Source organism: Rhinoraja longicauda, chromosome 1 (genome assembly GCF_053455715.1).
Source record: "Rhinoraja longicauda isolate Sanriku21f chromosome 1, sRhiLon1.1, whole genome shotgun sequence".
Classification (NCBI taxonomy): Eukaryota; Metazoa; Chordata; class Chondrichthyes; order Rajiformes; family Arhynchobatidae; genus Rhinoraja; species Rhinoraja longicauda.
In genome coordinates, this window is record NC_135953.1 from 66,248,783 (window position 1) to 66,274,103 (window position 25,321).

The 25,321-nt window shown below is 43.8% G+C and overlaps 1 protein-coding gene across 1 annotated transcript in view; it reads right to left on the reverse strand.

Annotated features, from left to right (window-relative positions):
* Window positions 1-8,047: 8,047 nt before the first annotated feature.
* The window catches only part of grxcr1a (glutaredoxin and cysteine rich domain containing 1 a), a 56,183-nt gene continuing 38,909 nt past the window's right edge, over window positions 8,048-25,321 (reverse strand). Inside the window, exons 3-4 of the mRNA XM_078410628.1 lie at window positions 14,786-14,851; window positions 8,048-8,251 (exon numbers count right to left, since the gene is read on the reverse strand). Coding sequence (XP_078266754.1) covers window positions 8,048-8,251; window positions 14,786-14,851 — 270 coding nt within the window. The remainder of the gene's footprint in view (window positions 8,252-14,785; window positions 14,852-25,321) is intronic.

Genomic DNA, 25,321 nt, shown 5'->3' on the forward strand with positions numbered 1-25,321 from the left:
GTGCCCGGAGCGATGCTAAGACTGATGGGACTGGAGGCAGCTGGTCTGAGGGGTCCGGAAACAAATCCCCGGGTACTCGAAGTGGCGAGCCATATACTAGCTCCGCGGACGACGCACCGAGATCTTGCTTAGGAGCAGTCCGGATGCCCAGAAGGACCCAGGGGAGTTGGTCTACCCAGTCCGGGCCTTCAAGCCTTGCACTGAGGGACGCCTTGAGTTGACGGTGGAACCTTTCTACAAGTCCATATGCCTGGGGGTGGTATGCAGTAGTGGGTTGTAACTTGGAACCGTACAGTTCTGCGAGCGCGGCCCAGAGGGACGAAGTGAACTGCGGCCCCCTGTCAGTGGTAATAACTGCCGGGACCCCGAAACGTGCTACCCAATGGAGGGCCAAAGTCCTGGCACAAGAGGCTGCCGAGATATCAGACAATGGGAAAGCCTCTGGCCACCGGGTGAACCGATCCACCACCGTGAGGAGGTGGGTGTAGCCCCGGGAGGAAGGCAAAGGCCCGACTAAATCCACGTGGATGTGGAAAAAACGAACTGCTGGGACCTCGAACTCCTGTATGGGGGGCTGGACATGGCGCTGGACTTTAGCGGTCTGACAGGGAACGCAGGAACGTGCCCAACCTGCTACCTGTTTCCGTAGGCCATGCCAGACAAACCGAGCTGCTACCAAAGCAGAGGTGGAGCGGATGGACGGGTGCGCCAGCCCGTGAATGGCATCAAAAACCCGGCGCTAAAGGGAGGGCGGTACTACCGGCCTGGGACGGGGAAGGGAAACATCACACCAGACTTTTGTGCCTTCCGACCCGCAGGCTACCTGAGCCAACTTCAATCCCGAAGTGGTGGACTGGTATGCCGAGGCGGTATCCGCTAGAAGCTGTGCCTCCGCAAGCTCCTGGGGATCCACCTCGCAGTCCACCACCGAAATAGGGGAAAAAACAGGTCTAGACAGGGCGTCAGCAACGGCATTAAGCTTACCCGCGACATGACGGACATCGGTGGTAAATTCGGAGATGGCAGTCAGGTGCCGCTGCTGGCGGGCCGACCATGGGTCAGACAATTTGAAAAATGCAAATGTTAATGGTTTGTGGTCCGTAAAGGCCACAAATGGGCGGCCCTCAAGGAAGTACCTGAAATGACGAACAGCTAAATAGAGGGCCAGAAGCTTTCGGTCAAATGCGCTATACTTCAGCTCAGCCGAATTTAGTTGCCGGATGAAAAACGCCAAGGGCTGCCAACGGCCACCGACCTGCTGCTCCAAGACCCCGCCCACCGCCACGTCAGAGGCGTCAACCGTCAGGGCCGTGGGGGCGGAGGGACTCGGGTGGACCAACATGGTGGCGTCTGCCAAGGCTGCCTTAGCTGCTGTAAAAGCCGACTCTGAGGCCGGGGACCATATCAACTCTACTGGTTTTCCCGCAAGGCACTGGAAGAGCGGGCGCATGACCCGCGCAGCTGCCGGAACGAACCTATGGTAGAAGTTAACCATACCTATGAACTCCTGTAGTCCTTTTACTGTGGTGGGCCTGGGAAATGCCCGGATAGCCTCCACCTTCTCGGGCAAAGGGGAGGCGCCGGCAGGGGTAATTCTGTGCCCTAGAAAATCAAGAGAAGGGAGGCCGAATTGACACTTGGAGGGTTGGATAATGAGCCCGTGGTCTTGGAGCCGCTGGAACACAGTCCGCAAGTGGACCTGGTGTTCCTGCACTGAGGGGCTGGCGACCAGGATGTCGTCTAAATAAATAAACAAAAAGGGTAAACCCCGACCCACACGGTCCATCAGTCGTTGGAAAGCCTGTGCCGCGTTCTTTAAACCGAAAGGCATACGCAACCATTTGAACAACCCGAACGGAGTAATCGTGGCAGTTTTCTGTATGTCCTCCGGCCGCACCGGAATCTGGTGGTATCCTCGCACCAAATCGATTTTGGAGAACACCACCGCCCCTTCCAGCCCAGACGAAAAGTCCTGTAGGTGCGGTATGGGGTAGCGATCAGCCGTGGTGACAGCATTGAGACGCCGATAATCGCCACATGGTCTCCACCCCCCAGATGCCTTGGTGACCATATGCAACGGCGAGGCCCATGGGCTGTCGGACTGACGGACAATGCCCATTTCCTCCATCTTCCTAAATTCCGCCCGTGCCACCACCAGTTTGTCTGGCGGTAGTCTCCTGGCCCTAGCGAAAATGGGAGGGCCCTCGGTGCGGATGTGATGGACCACGCCGTGCTTGGCCGAAGGCGTGTCAAAACGTTGGATGAGCAGCTCTGGAAACTCCGCCAGGATCTCAGCATACGAGTCAGGGGCCGCGACGACGGCCTGGACAGTAGGGCTGGGCGGGGAGGCGATTGTCGGAGCGACGGGCTCCTCGCTGGCGGAGGGTCGGAGGTCGTTACCGCGGACATCAGGGACCAGTGAAAAAGCCCAGAGAAAATCTGCGCCTAGGATCGCTTGTCTGACGTCTGCTATGATGAATGGCCATTCGTACGTGCGGAGGCCTAACACAAGGGACATCTTCCGTATACCGAAAGTGCGAATGGGGCTGCCATTAACCGCGATGAGGGTGGGACCTGTCTTACCCGTTCTGGTTTCGAGGTCGGTCGGCGGCACTATACTGACGATGGCTCCCGTGTCCACCAAAAATTCTGTGTCCGTGAATCGATCGTGGACGTAGAGGCGTCGGTTCTGGCCAATCGCAACTGCCCCTATGTACGATCGGCCGATGCATTTCCCGCGAAGGTACAAGGTGAGCGGCAGTTGCGGGATTCTCTACCCCATCGTAGGTGATAATAGCACCAGCCGCGCTTGTGCGGATCTTTTTGGCGGGCTTTTGGAGAACTGGCGGGAGACGCGGCGTCATCTTGATGTCGCTGTGGCGTGGTCACTGATGTCGAGACCTTGTTGATCGAACCGCTTGCCTTCGATTTAGCCGCTATGAGCGCGTCCGCTTTCTCTGCATATGCTTCGGGGTCCTTAAAAGAACAATCCGTGAGCAGCAGTCGGACATCCTCGGGAAGCTTCTCTCGGAATGCCTGTTCGAACATGAGGCAATCCGTATGCTCACCGGCTAGCATCATCATCTCGGCCATGAGAACGGACGGCCGTCGATCTCCGAGGTCCGGTAGGTGCAGAAGTTTTTCAGCGCGATCGTGCCTATTAAACCCGAAGGTTCGCAGTAACAATTTCTTCATTGCCTCGTACTTGCTTTCCGCAGGCGGATTAACGATGAACCGCATCACGCGTGTGGTCGTCTCCGGTGATAGAGCGCTGACGAGATAGTAATACTTCGTCGCGTCGGCCGATATGTTCCTTAAATGAAATTGGGCTTCGGTGTGGACAAACCAAGATTGCGGTTGATGTGTCCAAAACGACGTAAGGTGAACGCTTACTGCGCTTAACTCCGGTGTGCCAGGCGCGGCATCCAACAACGGGGCGTCGTGTTCCTGCATAGTCGGTGATCGTCCAGATCACGTCGGGGTCACCAATATGGCGAGTCCGGAAACTTGTTGGTTGTAGAAGAAGTTTATTGCGACAGCAATATTCGAATACAAAGGTTAAACAACAAGGTAAAGGACAACCATCAAAAACTCACTGTCTTCTTCGAAGACTTCTCTGAACTGAACCTTTTCGGGCGCCAAAAGCGCACATGACAACGCTGTCCAATCAGCGATGTCGCTCTCTGGGCCAATCCCTACGGTCACGCTCACACGTGACCTTGCTGTCCAATCTGAGGGTTCGACGACCCGGACCATTCTCTATGGTCGCTACAATACACTTGTACTGTATCTAAGATATGCAAAAAAGAACTGCACTGTACCTCGGTACATGTGACAATAAAGTACCATCGAACTATTGAAGTGTCGGGGAAACAGCAGCTGGGAGAGTCCTCCTGCATCATGTAAATGTGGTAACCTAATGGAACTATCCACAATGGGATACGTTCAACCAGTTTCTCTCCTGAGACCCAATTATCCTCCTGCTCCGGGTCTCAATGAACCCTAGCCAACAATGGGCTATTATGGACACCCTTCCCAAGTTCATCTGTTGCTGGCCCCGATTTGTTCTGGCCTTTTCTCTCCTCAAATCCCCCCCCCCCCACCCCTGCTGTCCCCCCTCCCCCCCCCCCCCCCCCCCCCACCCCCACCTCTATCTTTCAGTCTGAAATAGTGTCCTAACCCAAAACGTCGCCGATTTTGTTTTCTCTCCAGAGATGCAGCCTGACCCGTTGAGTTACTCCAGCGTTTTGTGCCTATCTCAGCCTTCAATTGTCCCTTTGCCTCCAATATTTCCCCACTGCTGCTCCAGTCTCTCTGAACCCACTTTTCCCTCCTCTTCCCAACTGCAGTCTATTCCACAAAAGTAGTTGCCCAGTGACCAGCCTGAGCTTTTCAATCTAACACAAAGTGGAAACAAAGCAAAGCAGGAACCAAGAGGGAAAGGATTTAGCTGGAAATAGCCATCAAATCTATCCAGCTCAATCCATGTAGAAATTTAATATCTATCCTCCCATTCAATATCTAACAGAAAGATTACACAAAACATCTCTCCATCATTTTCTCCAAAGATAAATTGAGAGAGGTTCCAGGCTTCCTACATTGACACCATCCTTGAAAGTGGCCTTTAAAAGCCTGACATCTATTTGATTTCAGTCATGCTGTCAGCAGTACGTTCTGTATTTTGACTCTGCAACTTCACTTTGGCTGGTCATGTGTTTCACAAGTCATGTGGAGAAAGGCAAGCCACTCTGGGAAGAATTATACAGATTAGCAAAGAACGTTACACTTTGTTCTAAGACAAGCATTGACCTAATAACCCAAAAGGGAAAAGAGTTTACATGAATTACAAAAAGAGAACTCTTCATATATTATTATTCATTTCCAATATTTGTTGCATTTTGACAGCTTCCCCGGCACCATTAATGTGCCAAGTCTTGAGCAGGAGGGTTAAATAATTTAAATGCAAGTTGAGCTGTCTAAATAGTTAAGTTGTTTAAATTATTTAAGATGAAGAAATACTTGGGCATTTTCTAGCTGAGCATTTTTTCAGTCACATAGTGAGCTGTGGTCCTTAGAATGTTAGCCAAATTTGATTTATAAAATTAGATACAATTACAGTAATTGATTTGAAACAGCTATGGTATTATATGACGGTATTATGGTAATTTTCTGGTGGGTCTGCCCTGTAAATTAAACAGAACTAGGCGCTCCTTAAATAACCAAAAGACTCTGCATTAACAACGATAAGGCATAAGCTTTAGAAAAACAGATGTTAATCTACCTGGGTTACAAGGTTAATCCACAGAATGCTGGTTGAGTACCCTGCAGGATATGTTTTCCGAGCTACTTAGTGCTGTATTTACTTACTTAATTAGCTGGATGCTGTAGTACCCTGGGGTACATTTTCATTGTTAACATTGTCTCAGTGGAACACAACAAAAAAGCTGTAAGAAGGTGTTGGCACATCAGCAACAGAGTCACCTGGGTTTTCCCTCAATTAAAATTAAAGGATGGGCAGGTTCTGCAAGGAATGTATGACCCTTCCCATCATATCTTCTCTTTTACAATAGACAATAGACAATAGACAATCGGTGCAGGAGTAGGCCATTCGGCCCTTCGAGCCAGCACCGCCATTCAATGTGATCATGGCTGATCATTCTCAATCAGTACCCCGTTCCTGCTTTCTCCCCATACCCCCTGACTTCGCTATCCTTAAGAGCTCTATCTAGCTCTCTCTTAAATGTATTCAGAAAATTGGCCTCCACTGCCCTCTGAGGCAGAGAATTCCACAGATTCACAACTCTCTCACTAAAAAAGTTTTTCCTCATCTCTGTTCTAAATGGCCTACCCCTTATTCTTAAACTGTGGCCCCTGGTTCTGGACTCCCCCAACATTGGGAACATGTTTCCTGCCTCTAACATGTCCAACCCCTTAACAATCTTATACGTTTCGATAAGATCCCCTCTCATCCTTCTAAATTCCAGTGTATACAAACCTAGTCGCTCCAGTCTTTCAACATATGACAGTCCCGCCATTCCGGGAATTAACCTAGTAAACCTACGCTGCACGCCCTCAATAGCAAGAATATCCTTCCTCAAATTTCTATACATTACTCGTGCAATGCTTCACTGCCACAGAATAAAATCTATTGCAATCATTTAGCATTTACATCTTTATCCACATATTTCACACTTTAGTCAAAATTCAGTAAGAAACAAGGTCTATGGCGCTGGCATTGGGGTGGGTGTGGGAGAGGGGACATCCTCTTTGTCCAACCCACTCATTAAGGAACACATGAGATTCTGTGCAATAATGCCACCTCCATAGGGCCTGACCCAAAACGTCACCTATCCATTTTCTCCAGAGATGCTGCCTGACCCACTGACTTTAGTTTAGTTTTAGTTTAGAGATACAGTGCGGAAACAGGTCCTTCGGCCCACCGAGTCCATGCTGACCAGCGATCCCTGTACACCAGCACTATCCTACACACTTGATTAGTACGGATGTCAGGGGTTATGGGGAGAACGCAGAAGAATGGAGTTAGGAGGGAGAGATTGATCAGCCATGATTGAATGATGGAGTTGACTTGAGGGGCTGAAAGGCCTAATTCTGCTCCGATTTCTTATGACTTTATGACATTAAGGACAGTTTACAATCTTTACCGAAGACAATTAACCTACAAACCTGTACGTCTTTGGAATGTCAGTGGAAACTGGAGCACCCGGGGAAACCCACGCAGTCACAGGGAGAACGTACAAACTCTGCACAGACAGCACCCGTGGTCAGGATCCAACCCGGGTCTCTGGTGCTGTAGGGCAGCAACTCTACCACTGCGCACGGTGCCTGCTCTTGCTGGAGTTACTCCTGCATTTTGTGCAACGATGCCCCCTCCAATGTTTATCTGCATCCAACCCCGTGAATTAATTGCAAAGTAATGCTTCCCTTCTTAACAAGTCATACACGACCATTGAAACATTAGCATTTCCTTTCAACACTCTCATTTACTTTTCTGAATTTGAATCAAATGCAAAGCCAACAAAATCATGTCCATGAATCCTTTGAGAATACTAATTTCCTGTTTGGCAAAAACCAGCTCTGCCGACTAAGCCACATTAAGTTTCTTTTTAATACTGAATGTGATTTGACTTAAATAATTAATCATTGCAATTTACAAATCAGTGAAGATAAAATGTGAGTCAATAAAGTTACTGTCTTCAAAAAAAGCAAGAGTTTTTCTCTAATTTCCGATCGTGGAGAACTCTTCCACCAATTCATAATTCTAACCAAAATTAGAGTGTGTAAGATTATTCATCCAAATATGGCATATGAATGATTCACATAATCATATGACAGTCCAATGCAAGTGTCGGCCCACATAACAAGGCAGTATTGTAGTGTTTATGTTACTGATTTAGAAATTTTGCACTAAAGAGACTTGCACTAAAGATTTGGAGTAATGAGTTCAAATATTGCGGTTTTATGTAATCTCAGTTTAAAAGATAATGTTCCAGTCCCGGGCCAGTTAATTCATTAAAAATAATAATTACGTTAACTGGAGGAAATAATGACTCACCTCTTGCAAATCATTTTCATTTAATTTGTTTTCCTTTATTAGCCCTTTTACAGTTCCATTTAAAAAAATCTATATTGTTGTATATATTACATTGTTTGGATTTTTCACTCAGCATTTGTATGTTGTAACTGTATGTAAAGTACTGTATGTAAAGTACCACTACTTTAATGATGCCACAATATGAACTGTAATGATTGTTCTTAACAGTTGAAGTACTTTGTGAATGAGGATGAAATAAGTGGGAGGGTTTAACCTAACTTGCCTTAATATCAAATTTAATTTAATTTGCGGAATAGCCATCTCATTGGTAAACTGCTAATGATACGTTTTTATTTTGCTCTTCCAACCAGAGCAAGGCGGCATTTGGGATTTTAATTTCCATTACAATTAATTAGTGCACTGGAATTAAGATGAGAAAAGACACTTTCCTACAAACACATTCACTGTCAAGGCATAACAAATGTCATTACAGTGTTATTTTCCATGATGATGGAAGTTTGACTTCTCACAGAGCCTGCAATGCTGTAATCCATTTTCATTGCAAGATGTACATTTGAGGCATTTAAAGGAATCAGTGAAGCAGTTTCGAAACACTGACATCTTGCTCCCATGGCACACTGAACACGGAACAAATGCAAACCCTCCACATGCTGAGCACTCCAGTGGATGTTGGACTTTCTAAAAGGAAAAGAGACAAAATACATGTTTTTCAGCGTAGTCCTTCCTTTTTTAAAATCTTTTAAAAATAATATATACAGGCATAACTTGGCTCAGAGAAGAAGCAACTAAAATTACTATCAGAGTACAAACTCAACATTATCAAAATCCCAAGAACATTATTCAAAGTTGTCCAAAAACAAGAATGGTCTCAAGCAAGATAGTACGTAAACTTGGCCCATGTCTAGATTTACAGGGATGATTGTAATTATATTAGGAGGGAAGCTGGTGTGTTACTGCTCAGCAGGTGTTATAAAGGAAATTAATTAACTGTATGGAGGAGTGCCTGACTACCATGAGATGTTCTTATTGCAGCACTGTACAGTACCTCTGTTGTTTGATGTCTCATTCTGTAATAATTCTGAGGAGAAACACATTATCCACTGAGTTCAAGTGCCCGGCTGGTTATATCGATAAATAATTCACACAACATTACAAGATGTAGAACGTTGGGTGTAATATAGTCCCATCAGTGTCAAATATTCAACTGGTCATATTCAATCTTTACTCTTACTTATTATGCTTCCGAGGTAAATTCAACATTTAAGGAAGCCATTCAATCTATGGCTTTATACTTGTCCTATTTCCCTAGCTTTTCTCCATATTTTGTACTATCAAATACCTATTCAGTCCTCCTTTGGAAATTCTTAAAGTGATAAAATATCCTAAGATATCAAAAAAGAAAATGTATATTGTTAATAGGCTAAGGAAAGTAACAGTAGGATGTGCTATCAAACGCTTGGGTAAGGAGTCGGCTTTTACTATAAGTAGTCTTAGGAGAACAATGAGATGGTGAGGTTCAAGGAGTGAATCTCTAAAGGGCTTAGATTACTAAAAGCATGCTGGGCAATGGAAAAAAAAAAAAACCAAAAAAAACAGTGTATAAGAGCACAGAAGGAAAGGATCTACAGATGTCTCAGTCTGCAGGTTGTTGCAGTGTTAAAAAGCAGTGAGATCATCTTTATCCAACTCACCAATACACTCGAGGCAGTGATGAATCATAGGGAAAAATGCAAAGATGAAGTTATGAAATCTCTCTTTATCCTCTCCTCAGGGACAAGTACAAAACTGAGATATCACTCCCCCATACTACATTTGCATTACTCTGTCCTAATTGTACTGCAATTATATAATTTCCAGTCTCCCAGGAATATAGGAATTGTTACATTCTACATGATAAGCACACTCAAAGCATTTGCGATACTTGCAGAGACCAGCAGTGCACAATAAGATTGTGTGTGTGCAATCTTCACAATTTTCTGTTTATTAAAATTAATGTAGAAAGTTGGCAAAAACAAAATCTCTCTGCTCCTCCATCCCTTGGTGTTTAAATTTCATTCCCCTGCTATTCTTAAACATATCAAATGCTGATTGCCTGTAGGTTTCTTATCCCATAAAAGGCTCCAAGAGTTGTACTATGAAACTATTGCTGTTGGCTCCCATGAAAAAGTTGTTTTGTTCATGAATTTCTTATCACAACATAACATTTAGCCTAATAATATTATGGATGAAGAAATCTCTTAATTCACTGATGGTTTCACTTGAAGTGACTAACTCAGCTGATTGTTTAAATCCCACAGGAAACTCAAATCATCATTCGGGCTACTTTTCAAGATCACTTACTTTCTAGCATTCTTTAAAATAATCTACAGCATTATTTGAAGATGTGATACAAAATCAAACTCTTCGCTAGATTTTCAGTTTCCTAATGGAGAATGAACAGTGAATATACCCAGAATGCAAGCCAACAGGGCATTGCGCCCTTCCCAATTATCAAGCCCTTCCCAAATAAAGGAAAATATGCAAACATTCCCAAGATCCTTAAAAATAACAAGGAAATTCCAGGCATCCCAAGGATTAACTTTCATAGCTCATAAAATACAATGTGATTTTGTTGGAGAAAACATTCTGATATTCTAGAATGTCATTTTTGTTAGTGTGAAGTAACAGCTATTAATAACATATAAGCTAATATTAACAAAATATTAATAAAGCAAAAAAATTAAATACACAAAAACCTGTCACATGAAGTAAACAACTGATTCCCACAGATTCCTTGGGATCTTCACCTCCTCCATTTTGACCACCTATGAATGCATGGCATAGATTTTAAGTTGAGAGGGAGGAGGTGTAGAGGTGATCTAAGGTTTCTGTGCTTTATCACTCGATGATCAATCACAATGGCAGCCACAGAGATGCACCATGAATCACAGAACCGTAACAATCAATACAGCACAGAAATTTTCAGCCCACCATGTCCATGCCAACTGTCATGCTTGTCTACACTCATCCCACATCCACATTAAGCCCATATTTCTCTTTGCCTTTTTTAATCCAAGTACCTGTCCAAATACCTGTAATTGTATCTGCTAACATCACCTCCCCTGGCAACACTTTCTAAATATTTACTTGCCTCTGTGTGTAAAACCTACCCCTCAGATCTCCTTTAAATTTCTCCCATCTCACCTTAAGCCTGTGTCTTTAGCTCTAGAGGGCCCTCGAAGAAATGTTCTGACTTTCTCTTTAAGTGATGCTCTTGCCAGAACTACCAGAAAAAATAACAAGTCGCACAAATTGTGCCCAACCTCATTTTCAATGGGCTTTAGTGGCTAGATGTGCATGATCTAATATTGGATCATTCTCTCACTTATGGCACACTCACTCTCTAAATACACATGCTGCAAAACAATCTGAGCATATCAGATCCCAGAGATGATCTTTCACGTAGTCACTATCATGCATCCTGAATTTTAAAGGATTTTGCAGTTTGATTTCCTTTAGTCCTGTTTGAGTAAGTTGGATATTTTCTTGCCAGCATCTACTACTGGTAATCTCAGACTGTATGGCGTCATTATTGTATTAAGCCCCTGTAAGCATAATTCACAGTGAAACTTCCTGACGATGATATAACTGTTGCATGTGCCTTCTGCTCCTTAGCCAAATCTAAATATAGCTCAGCTATGTTCAGTAAACACGCTACTATAATTTAAATTCAGGCTTCACGTCCATTTTCTGAAACCGCTTCCTTGAGCAATTGTTGCCATCTCCGTTTACAGTTTTAGACTAGTTTAGTTTAGTTTAGTTTCGAGATACAGCACAGAAACAGGCCCTGTGGCCTATCAAGTCTGCACCGACCAGTATTCCCCATACACTAACACTATCCTACAAACTAGGGACAATTTACAATTCTTACCGAGGCCAATTAACCCACAAACCTGTATGTCGTTGCAATGTGGGAGGAAACCTGAGCACCTGGAGAAAACTCATATGGTCAAGGGGAGAACGTACAAACTCCATACAGACTGCACCGGAGGTCAGGATCGAACTCGGGTCTCTGGCGCTGTGAGGCAGCAACTCTACCACTGTGCCACTGTGCCCCAAAAATCAAACTATAGCATTTACAACAGGCAATGCACTTGATTATATATTGACCAGCACTGACTTCCTGAGAAATGAAGTATCTTTAGTTTTAAAATCTTTGGAAGCATGCCCCCTGTGCATTAGTTATCCTCATTGTTATAAACTGGAATGCGCTATGTTGTGAAAATTATTGCCATAGTTATGATTTCATATTATGCCTGAGTGGTTTATAAATTCAACAGAACTGAAAAGGTCTGAATCCAACTGCTGCTGGAAGCTTTCATGTCCACTGGCATGCAAAGACAACAGATGGGCTGCATTGGCACAAGGTTGGGCAGCCCATTTCATGGTCATGAACCTGGGGGATCCTGGAGGTCGAGGAGAACTTCCAGCACAATGGCAGAATTGGAGAAGACAATCGCAAAGATCGTGGCCCAAGGAAGATGGCCATAATGCCACAAGCGTATTAATGAACAAGGACATCTGGTCAAGTTCAGTGGGAGGAGTATCCAGTGCATGCACTATTACACTCACACGGACATCAAACTCTATACATACTCACATCTATTCACCCATGGCAGGAATATCCACAAAACACCGCAGCTCACTCACCAACAATCTTCATCCTTCTTGCAAGAGGTTGTTTCAACAGCTGTCTGCAGTGGCAGGCTGAAGGGGTGTGGGAGAGGGAAAGATCTTACGATGCCCAGAGCCTCCAGGGAGTATGTTGTTATGCTGGGCTCTGCCACGTGGATCCCATTAACCTTCTTGCATCCCATTCTAATTCAGCCCATAATCTTGACAGTCTCATAATAATGTGTAGGAAGGAACTGGAGATGCTGGTTTACACCTAAGATAGACACAGAATACTGGAGTAACTCAGCGGGTCAGGGAGCATCTCTGCAGAAAAGAAATAGGTGACGTTTCGGGTCCGAAGAAGGGTCTCAACCTGAAATGTCACCTATTCCTTTTCTCCAGAGATGCTGCCTGACCCGCTGAGACACTCCAGCATTTTGTGTCTATCTTCCCTTAACAAACAAGTTGTTTAAGCCCGATCCTTATCTCTGCTCTCCACCCTTTAATATGAGCAGGCCCTTTCTCATTTCATGTACAAGATATTCTGACAAGAGATGCACTGGGCAGAGCAGATCATATTGCACTGCATCTGACACTTGCATCCACCAGATTAGGTCTTGGCACTGTGCGGACTGAAGAGGGTGATTTAGAGGGAGAGTGCAGCGGCACGTGGACTTTGGACAGACAGGCCAGCATGAAAGTGAGAGCTTGTGTGGCAGCTTACTCACTGGGTAAGAACGCAGGAAAATAGAAGGGGGATTAGGTCACCTGGCCCCTCAGCCTGCCCCGACAATTTTGTTTAGTTTATTGTCACGCATACCAAGCTACGGTGAAAAGCTTTTGTTGCTTGCTTACCAGTCAGCAGAAAAACGATACATGATTACAATCTAGCCGTCCGCAGTGTACTCCAATCAAAGCCATCCACAGTGTCAATATGATCATGTGTAGGAAGGAATTGCAGATGCTGGTTTAAACTGAAGATAGACACAAAATGCTGGAGTAACTCAGCGGGATACGAGATTATGGAGAGAAGGATTGGGTGATGTTTTGGGTCGGGTATGAAGAAGGGTCTTGACCCAAAACGTCACTACAGAGTTGGACTGCAGCGGAAGCTCTTGGTTGCTTCACATGGGTAGCAATGAGGTTGGCTGTTTGGTGCACGTCTGGATCCTATCAGTTTATAGCAGCCGTGTCTGTTTTATAAATAATTGTACACCTACGGTATATATATATTCCAATATTTCAAGCTTTTTTAAAAACTGAATATTATTTATTTGTTGCCATATAAACCTAATGTAAACTAACCTAATCTAACCTAACCTAGTTTTACCTTTCCTAATCTAAACGAACGTAACCTAGTCTAAAGTTTATTGAGTTCATTAAATTTATAAAACTCACACTTCTTTATTTTTTCCTACGGCCCGCACAAATGTGCCAAATATGTAATGTGGCCCTCCTGCTGAAAAGTTTGGAGGCCCCTGTTCTTGCCTATCCCCATTCCTTGCCATCAGGCACCAACTCGGAGATGCTCTATCAATGACCACATGTCTCACAGGTGAAGTAATACAATTGAGTCAGCTATAAAATCTGATAGGACTTCATGTTCCCAGCACTCTCACATTGCCTGGCTGTTATCACATTCAGCCATTCTGTCCCCTTATAATAATACAAGCATTTCCTCAAACTAATGGTCAATGTACAACATCCATATGTTAATCCCTTAAATTGTTTGCTGGTGTGAAATTATAGTTAAAGGAAAATCAGAAAAAAGCTTATTTTGATTTGATTTAGGAGCCGCACATTGGCACAGTGGCTCAACAGTAGAGTTGCTGCCTTGCAGCACCAGAGACCCGGGTTTGATAATTGTAAATTTTCCCTAGTGTCTAGGATAGTGTTAGTGTACGGGGTGATCACTAGTTGTCGCGGACTCCGTGGACTGAAGGGTCTGTTTCCGCGCTGTATCACTAAAGACAAAAGTCTGGAAACACTGAGAGAAAAGAACCAATTAGGCAATAAGCATGCAATAAGAAAAGGTTAAATAATATATTGGGCAAATAAATAGGGCAAAAATGCAAAAGCATGAATTAATATTAAGGTTATCAGAACTCAACAAACAACAATCTACAGTGAATTAGTGCAGGCCGTCCCATGCTTGCAAACCCGTGACCTTTTGATGCCCCTCATATGAATGTGCTCCCACAATGTTATTAAATTCAAAACTACAATATGGTACATCCATTCGTTCCTACAACAGCAAAATTAATTTCCTCTTTCTCTCACCACTTTTAATAATTGTTCTTTCTTATCAGTCTTATGTGCTTTTGATACCATTTATTACTATACCAGGGAGGTAAGGCTACCAAGCCAAAATGAGTTTTATGTATTTTCCGACTTGTGGACAGCATTCACATCCGGACCTCTGTAATCCCGCTCTTTACCCAGGGACGGCCTATAATAAGCTCTGCGCTTGTTATTGTGGGAAACAATGCAAGCATGTTAATAAATCGGAGATTTGACTGCTCCTAAAGCATGCCATTATTGTGTCAAAAATATATTTACCTCAATCTTTATTAAGAGATCTTGCAGCTCCCCTGATTCATTCATTGACAATATTTTCTCTGCATCCTGTAGGCAAATAAATGCACAATAGCACCAAGAGAAACATCACATCAAATCCCCCAAAACTGATGAGCATTTAACATTTTTTTATTGTACTAATTTTGCTTCTTTTTGAACAATATGAATTACCTTGCTGATTATTGTAGCTAACTTATTTCAAATATATTGGTGCAAATATATTTGGACATTTGTTTGCCATAATACTACCCCCTGTGCTCCATGTATTCTCCAACGACAATGATTCCCGCTGTGGTTTTGCTGGTTCTTTGTCGCGCCCTGTTAGTACAGGCCAAGCCAGGGAATGTCAACACTTTGTTTAACTGCAGGAGAACCACTGTCAGGCTCAGTGCAGTCTTCACTTGTCAGTGGCAGGCAGGATTTACTGTTTTGCGCTGAGACAGTGAATGATGCCTCTTGCTGCCTTCCTAACTCTGGCTAGTGGAGGACAGTTGTCACATCCCAGCTGCAGCCCCTACTGATGCACATTGGAGACGATGATCAAGATAAATGAAATGCAAAACTGCAGCAGATTTTACCTGGATATCTTGCAGATCTTCCTGAGATCCTTTCAGTTTTGTATGCACCTTGATCACTCAGTTGCCTCTTTCTTTGCAATGCAGCAGTGTACACGTAACTTACAGAATTATGTGCAATAATAGTTGTATCTCAGATGAGTTATCAGTACGGCTGGTTACATGCACATCCAAGTGTATTATGTGCAAATTATTTTATGCTGAGCATCCAGTTACACTGTATGGTTAGGCATCCTATGCTGCAAACTGCAGTAATCTACTCAGTAAATAGCCATTCCACACCTATTTCTGAACATAGATTCAATTATTCTATCTCCAATTTTGGCTGGATCTTTTAAGAGCAAATACAAGAATTAAATAATAGCATATGTATATGTCAAGAAATTGCCTCCGCCTCCATCATTTCCTTCATCACAGGGACCAATATTTCAGTTAGTTATTTCCTGCTGTCTTGTTTAATTATAGCTGCCAACTTTGTTGTAAACAGCTCTTACAAATCACATGGAGGTGGTCTCGAATGCTCACGTCTGAATTTACCTTCCCAGCATGTAGATTAAATCACTTTATCTTGGCATTGTGTTCGACACAAACATCGGGGGCCGAAGGGCCCATTCCAGTGCTGTACTGTACTGTACTGTACTGTTTAGTTTTGTTTAGAGATACAGCATGGGAACAGGCCCTTTGGCCCACTGAGTCCACTCTGACCAGAAATCCTCACACACTAACACTATCCTATACACACTTGAGAGACAGTTTACAATTTTACCAAGCCAATTAGCCCACAAACCTGCACGTTTTTGCAGTGTGGGAGAAAACCCATGCAGGTCACGGGGATAATGTAGAAACTCCATTTCACATTTAGATGGCAGATGGAGTTTAATGCTGATAAGTGTGAGGTGCTGCATTTTGGTAGCACAAATCAAAATAGGACGTACAGGGTAAATGGTAGGGAATTGAGAAATGCAGTGGAACAGAGGGATCTGGGAATAACTGTGCATTGTTCCCTGAAGGTGGAATCTCATGTGGATAGGGTGGTGAAGAAAGCGTTTGGTATGCTTGCCTTTATAAATCAGAGCATCGAGTATAGAAGTTGGGATGTAATGTTAAAATTGTACAGGGCATTGGTGAGGCCGAATCTGGAGTATGGTGTGCAGTTCTGGTCGCCAAATTATGGGAAGGATGTCGACAAAATGGAGAGGGTACAGAGGAGATTTACAAGAATGTTGCCTGGGTTTCAGCACTTAAGCTACAGAGAAAGGTTGAACAGGTTGGGTCTTTATTCTTTGGAGCGTAGAAGGTTGAGGGGGGACTTGATAGAGGTTTTTAAAAATTTAAGAGGGACGGACAGAGTTGACGTGGGTAGGCTTTTCCCCTTGAGAGTGGGGAAGATTCCAACAAGGCGACATAACTTTAGAATTGAGGGACAAAAGTTTAGGGGTAACATGAGGGGTAATTTCTTTACTCAGAGGGTGGTGGCTGTATGGAATGGGCTTCCGGTGGAAGTGGTGGAGGCAGGCTCGATTTTATTATTTAAGAGTAAATTGGATAGGTATATGGATGAGAGGGGATTGGAGGGTTATGGTCTGAGAGCAAGTAGATGAGACTAGGTCAGAGAGAGTGGTCGGCGTGGACTGGTAGGGCCGAACGGGCCTGTTTCCGTGCTGTAGTTGTTATATGGTTATATGTTTATTATCCTAAGTCAGGATTGAACACGGGTCTCTGGCGCTGTACGGCAGCAACTCTACATTGCTGCGCCACCGTGCCACTGGTTCTATGTTCTATATTCTATACATGAGAATATCTGGCTACTGATTGGAATCTGCCAACTGACAAACATGGAAACTGTCTGAATGAGGGGAGTTCTCAGAAAATCAAGCCTATTTTATGCACTAGTAGCTCAGTGAAGCGGAAATACTGCCATTATCTGATTTAAATGGTCCACATTAGTCCTGACTTAATATCTCTCCCAAGTTTCCTTTAGAATTGCTTTTCCCTCAGCACAGATGTATTTGCATCACAAAAGCACAGAATGTAATCTTGGAAAACTATAGATTTAAATGTGTAATAAAAAAATCAACACTAAAAAATCGCAGTGTTGGCAACTTATTTGGCATACTGATTTCTTGAATCAAGCAAATTATTTTTTACATGCTATTTTATATTTCTAGATTTTGAACAATTTGAAGAATGAAGGCAACAAAGTAGTCAGAACTGTTAGATTCACACATAGCACGGTAACAGGCATGAGCCCAACTCATTTGGGCACCATTTAAGGAAGTATGTGCTTTCTCTGGAGAGGGTCCAGAGGAAGTTTACAATAATCCTAGGAATGTGTAGGTTGACATACGTTGTTTAGAAGAATGAACGTACAGAATAATGAAATGATTGGAAAGAGTGGATGTGGAGAGGATGTTTCCACTAGTGGGAGAGTCTAGGACCAGAGGTCATAGCCACAGAATTAAAGGACGGTCTTTTAGGAAGGAGATGAGGAGGAATTTCTTTAGTCAGAGGATGGTGAATCTGTGGAATTCTTTGCCACAGAAGACTGTGGAGGCCAAGTCAGTGGATATATTTAAGGCATTGATAACCAAGAAGGCTCTCCACCCGAAACATCACCCATTCCTTCTCTCCAGAGATGCTGCGTGTCCCGCTGAGTTACTCCAGCATTTTGTGTCTATCTTCTATTTAGACAATAGACAATAGTTGCAGGAGTAGGCCATTCGGCCCTTTGAGCCAGCACCGCCATTCAATGTGATCATGGCTGATCATTCACAATCAGTACCCGTTCCTGCCCTCTCTACATACCCTCTGACTCTGCTATCATTAAGAGCTCCATCCAACTCTCTCTTGAAAGCATCCAGAGAATTGGCCTCCACTGCCTTCTGAGGCAGAGAATTCCACAGATTTACAACTCTCTGACTGAAAAAGTTTTTCCTCATCTCCGTTCTAAATGGCCTACCCCTTATTCTTAAACTGTGGCCCCTGGTTCTGGACTCCCTTAACATCGGGAACATGTTTCCTGCCTCTAGTGTGTCCAATCCCTTAATAATCTTATATGTTTCAATAAGATCCCATCTCATCCTTCTAAATTCCAGTGTATACATCCCAGTCGCTCCAGTTTTTCAACATACGACAGTCCCGCCATTCCGGGAATCAACCTAGTGAACCTACGCTGCACTCCCTCAATAGCAAGAATGTCCTTCCTCAAATTTGGAGACCAAAACTGCACACAGTACTCCAGGTGCGGTCTCACTAGGGCCCTGCACAACTGCAGAAGGACCTCTTTGCTCCTATACTCAACTTCTCTTGTCATAAAGGCCAACATGCCATTAGCTTTATCCACTGCCTGCTGTAGCTGCATGCTGACTTTAAGTGACTGATGAACAAGGACACTTCACGTGGCGGCGCCTAACGGCAGCGGCTGACTAGCAGTCTGTCCGTCTTTTTTTTGTTGAGTGTCGGTGTTGGGATGATTTTTATATATATTTTTTTGGTTGTGTATGTGTGGGAGGGGGTGGTGGTGTGTGGGGGGTGGGTGTGGGTGGGTGGGTGTGGGGAACTTTTCTCTTCCTCACGGCGCGGGGTGCGGCTCGGCTGCGGGGCCTAACATCCCCCGGTGCGGCTCGGCCGCTGGACTTTACATCCCGGTGCGGCTTGGCCGCTGGACTTTACATCCCGGTGCGGCTTGGCCGCTGGACTTACATCGCCCGGTGCAGCTCGGCTGCGGGGTTTAACACCGCCCGGTGCAACTCGGCTGCGGGACTTTACATCGCCCGGTGCAGCTCGGCTGCGGGGCTTAACACCGCCCGGTGCAACTCGGCTGCGGGACTTAACACCGCCCGGTGCGGCTCGGCTGCGGGACTTTTCACCGCTGGTGCGGCTCGGCTGCGGGACTTAGCTGCGCAAGGCTTGGTCGCGGGCCTTTCATCGCCCGGTTCGGCCGCGAGACGTTTCAGCGCCCGGTGCGGGGACTGTGCGGGTCGGTCGGGGACGAGCTGTCTGTCCGTGGGCGTGGGGAAGAGAGGGGAAGTTTTGTTGCCTCCATCACAGTGAGGGGGTGTTTGGAGTCACTGTGATGGACGTTTGTGTTGGGGTTATGTGTCTTGTGTTCTTTTTTTTTTCTATGACTGCTATGTAGTTTCGTTCGGTACTTCGGTACCGAACGACAAATAAAGCTCTGTTATACCTGTTATATCTCTTTGTACTTCCCCATTTCCTAACTTGACACCATTCAGATAATAATCTACCTTCCTGTTGTAACCACCAAAGTGGATAACCTCACATTTATCCACATTAAACTGCATCTGGCCACTCACACAACCTATCTAAGTCACCCTGTATCCTTATAGCATCCTCCTCACAGTTCACACTGCCACCCAGCTTTGTGTCATCCGCAAATTTGCTAATGTTACTTTTAATCCCTTCATCTAAGTCATTAATGTATATTGTAAATAGCTGTGGTCCCAGCACCGAGCCTTGCGGTACCCCACTAGTCACTGCTTTTAAGGCAGAGATAGATAGATTCTTGATTAGTACAGGTATCAGAGGTTACGGGGAGAAGGCAGGGGAATGGGGTTAGGAGGGAGAGATAGATCAGCCATGATTGAATGGTGGAGTAGACTTGATGGGCCGAATGGCCAAATTGTACTCCTATCACTTATGATCTTATGATCTTATGAACTTGTCCAAGCTTCCCCATATAAGGTGGTCCCTTTGCCCATATTTGACCCATACTGTTCTAAACCTTTCCTATCCACCTACTTGTCCAAATGTCTTTGAAATATTCTATTTGTATCACTTTTTTTTTAAAGGAACTCGATAGATGCTGGTTAAAAGCAGCTTGAGGATTGTTTTGGGCACCATATAACAAGAAAATCATGAATGTACTGTGGATGGTACAGGAGATTTCTGAGCACACAGATAATGCAAAAGAACGGTAAGCTAAGATAAGACCAAACATTGTTGGCAATGCTCAGCAAGTCAGCCAGCATCTGTAGAAAGAGAAACAGAGTTAATATTCCAGGTCTATAGCCTTGTATCCACCTGAATTTCAATTATTATTTCAGATTTCCAGTATCTGCAATTTTTTGCTTTTGGGTAAGCTTTATTTGGAACAGGAGGCTGAAAGGCAACTTAATTTTGATGTATGGAATTATGAGGGCTGAGATAAAGTAAATAGGGGAGAAAGTGGTATAGGAAACGAAGGGTCCCAATCCGAAACATAACCCATATTCTCCAGAGAGGTCTCCTGACCAGCTGAGTTACTCCATCACTTTGTATCTTTTGTTTTAACCAAGATTTTTTTTTAAATCTTTGGTAGCGATGTGTGATTATTGGCAAACTCGATGTAGGTATAAATGCCTTTGACTCTTTCAGTCAAGAGGGATTGTGGAGAATCGTTCATAAGTTTGGCTGCTCTCAGGAATTTAGCTCCATTCTACAAGTATGACATATGACATGGAAGCTGTATTGTATAGAATTATGGAGTCATAGAGACAGATAGAAGGGAAACAGACCTTTTGGCCTACCAGGTTTCTGTTGACCATCAAGGATCCATTTACACTAACCTTAAAAGGATGGGTGTCGGCGCTTATGGGGAGAAGGCAGGAGAATGGCCATCTGAAGAAAACATCTCCAAAGATTAAGTCTTCAAATTTGGCACAGTTATTAATTGATTGTGCATTCAGATTGGAAAATTGCACATCTAACCTCATCACTTAATCAAAGATGAAATATCAGACTGCTGTCGTTATTCAAATCCATAATTTATACAAGTCCAATAATAAGGACAGAGTGGCAGAGCAATTATGATAGTGTCAGCTACCTTCCAATTATAAGTCATGTTGACCATTTTCACATTGCCTTCAATCATTCTGGCAGTTTGACTCGGAACTTCACAGAGTAATTCAACCTTGTGTGCCTGAAGTAATTCATGCATCAAACACAAAGATGATATAATTCTTTATTTTCCTCTTGAGAATTATTTTAAGAACATTGTAGGGAATCTTTAACTAAACTAAGCCTTCCCTGGACAATGCGTGTCTGACACATCATGATTGGGACCTCTGTAAGGTATATCCCTTACGTATTTTGGATCATTCCCCTCTACACACCACACAAAAAGATACCAATCTCCACCTGATCTCAATAACCATGTGTAAGGCATGGTTAGTAAGTTTGTGAATGACATGAAAATAGGTGGGAAATAGATTTTTTTCCAATCGGGAAGGTTGGGGGCAAGGCTTCAGGGGTTAGGATTATCAGAGAAACTCGAAGCGTCAGGGAGTCTTGAACATTGAGATATAAGATCCTGGAAGGAAGAATAAGTGATGGATTAGAGTTCACAGGGTTGGAAGATCAAGTTCGGGACCTCAAAGGATGCCACAGAATCGTGGTCACAGAGTCATGTAGCATGGAAGCTGGCCCTTCAGCTAACTAAGATGCCCCATCTAAGTGAGTCCCATTCGCCTGCATTTCTTGCAGCATTGATGGTTATCAAGAATTGCTATAGGATTTTGATGAGCTGGGCAATTGGGCTGAGGAATGGCAAACAGAGTTTAATACAGATAATTGTGAGGCATTATATTTTATTCGGTCAAATCAGGGCAGCAAGAGGGAACCATTTGAGTGCATAAGAATTTCCAGGCCACTGTGTGCTGTAGGTGATAGAGGTAATCAGAGGCAGCAATAAACTCAAAGAGCTTTAATAATTCCACCAGAGCAACCAGGAAAATTAATTCAATGTTTTACTTGGCACATTTATGCAATTGGTCACCTGCGATTGTCATACATGAAATAATTACCAAAAACATAAAAAATAATGTTTTGTACATCATCTATAGCGAGAATTGTTCATTAATTCCTGAAATAAATATAATTGGTAAAACATTAATTCAATAAATCTGCTGTTAGCTATTAATAAGTAAATGCTCAAACATGAGGCTACAGGCCAGACCTCCAGAGTCCATTGTAGCCCTGAGCTACAGTTTGAGATATCTGGCAGGAGGCTGGCCAGCAGTATTTCTTTACAGAGTTTCTCTGCTGCTACTAATCCTACGCACAGTTGTGAAAGGAGGGGTGGCTCCATTTAAATAGCATTTATTAATATAAAAAGAGAAACCATTTCCCAAAGCAATTTGGAATCACGGCAACAAACACTTGGTACATTCCGCCCCTGTTCGTCCCCGAGGACCAGAGAACTGGATGGGAGAGAGGAGGGAGTTGTCGATGGCGGACACAAGAGCAGAGGACTGGGTAAGAAGAATCAAGATCTTACGTTTCGCGCCCTCAAGGTCAGCTGCGGGAGGCATTCCCGGGGCACAAAGGCTGAATGGTGGCCGGGCAAGGAGAGGGATGATGGTTCGCTGGACGATCCAGATGGAGGCTACGGCTGCAACGGGCCTTAAAAGCAGCTGCAGCTGAGACTGAAAACCTGGCGACTCTTGCAGTTGGTCTCAGTGGGCTATTTCTATATACTTTCTACTTAATCTGGGATTGTATTTAAGTATGGTAGAAGTTTACTGAGCTGCATGCAAAAAAATAAATCCTCATACCTTGGAACATGTGATTATAAAGAACCATTGAAGCATTGAACCTTTGAACCAGTGAACCATTGATTTTATATTTTTGGAATTTAAAGGTACAACACGGAATAGGCCCTTCGGCCCAGCGGATCTGCACCGACCAGCGATCACCCTGTACACTAGCACTATCGTACACATTAGGGACAATTTACAATAGCCAATTAACCCACAAACCTGTATGTTTTTGGAGTGTGGGAGCAACCTGGAGAACCCGGAGAAAACCCACGCAGTCGCAGGGAGAACGTAGAAACTCTGAACAGACAGCACCCGCGGTTAAGATCAAACCCGGGTTTCTGGCGCTGTAAGGCGGCAGCTCTACCGCTGCGCCACTGTGTCACCCTAAGTTGCCTATTTGTGTTTGAGGAGTTTGCATAACAAACATAACTTGCACATTATCTTGAACATTACAGTTGATTGTTAGTTTAGAGAACCCAAGAATGCATTTATACAATTTCATTTCATTGCAGGAACTTCAAATTAAAACCAGGGATGAATGAGGGGACCGAATGTCTCCTTTCCATTTGTGGTGCACGTACATATAAAATAGCTGTGGTCAACTCAGGTCCTGGTGGGAGAGCATATTACAACTAGAAAGAGCATGTACATTGCCAGAGACCGGGGTTTGATCCTGACTATGGGTACTATCTATATAGAGTTTCTATGTTCTCCCTGTGACCACATGGGTTTTCTCCGGGTCCTCGTATATTTCAAAGACATGCAGATTTATAAGTTAATTGGCTTCTGTAAATTGTCCCTAATTTCTCGGATAGAACTAGTGTACGGGTGATCGCTGGTCAGCGCAGACTCGGTGGGCCGGTGGGTCTATTTCCAAGCTGTATCTTTAACTAAACTAAAGTTAAAACTAAACGACATAAAGTAACTTCAAAAATCCTCAAGTGCTCCTTCCACTTCAAGTACAAAAATCTTTCAACTAAATTGTTGCCACAGAAGCTTTAAGAGTCAGTGCACAAGCTAAAGCATCACCTGCAAGTTGTCCCACACCATTACTTCACCATCGCATCTCAAGAACTGCAGGGATTCATAAAGGTAGCTCACCAATACTTTCTCAAGGGAAATTAGGGATGAGTAATTAAAGAGAGTGAGAGAGAGAGAGAGACAAAAAAAAATCCTTCTGTGTCTCCCTCTCCCCTGACTCTCAGTCTGAAGAAGGGTCTCGACCTGAAACGTCACCCATTCCTTCTATCCAGAGATGCTGCCTGTTACTCCACCATTGTGTGTCTGTCTTCAAGACAAAAGGATTTGCAGATGCTAGTTTACAAACAATACACAAAGTGCAGGAGTAACTCTGTGGGTAAGGCAGCATCTCTGCATTACATGGAAAGGTTGGGACCCTTCTTCAGACAAAGTAAGCAATGGCTCTGCCTGCAAAGCCCAGGGTCCTTGAATGAATAAAAAAAAAAATTGCTCAAGTTTTGTTTTCACTTTTCACTACACCTGCCCATCCATTTCACCATTATTTTAACGCTCACAACTTCACATTTAATATATAATTCATACTCTTTGCACAATTTAATTGTGTGTGGTTTTGTTTGCCTCCAATTATCTCAATGAAACTTTGAACACTGCAAGATATCGATTCCATCCAAGAGCTGTGGGCAGAGAATTAGAAGAATTATCAAAACAGTTTAGCTGTGGGAATTGGGAGAGAATGGCAACTAGTCACAGAAGAGGTAGGAGGTGCTGGGTAATTTAAACCAAGGCTCAACATCAATAAGTCAATATATAAATAAATAAGTCATCATTGGAGTTAGTCGCATTTCAAGCAATAACATTAAAAATCCACGTTTGCCAACATTAGAGAAAGCTGAATTGCATTAAATAAAATCTAGTTTACATAAGTGATGAACAGTTAGAGATTGACTTACTGATAGAAGACAGAGGATCATGATAGAAGGACAATATTCAAGCTGGAGATGTGTGACCAGTGGAGTTCTGCAGGGATTTGTGCTGAACCTCTGTTGTTTGTGATATATATAAATGACTTGGATGTAAACGTAGATAGGTTGGTTAGTAAATTTGAGGATGTCACTAAGATTGCTGAGGTTGCGGACTGTGAGGAAGGCTGTCAAACTCTTTTCGGAAAATAGATCAACTATAGAAATGGGCGTAGAAATGGCAGATGGAGTTTAATGAGAGCAAGTGTGAGGTGTTGCACTTTGGGAGGTTGAATGTAACGGGAAAATAAGCAATTAATGGCATGACCCTTAACAGCATTGATGTACAGAGGGATCTTGATATCCAAGTCCATAACTCCCTGAAAGTGGCAACACCAGTAGTAGATAGATTGGTAAAGAAGATATATGGTATGTTTGCCTTCATAAATTAGGGCATTGAGTGAA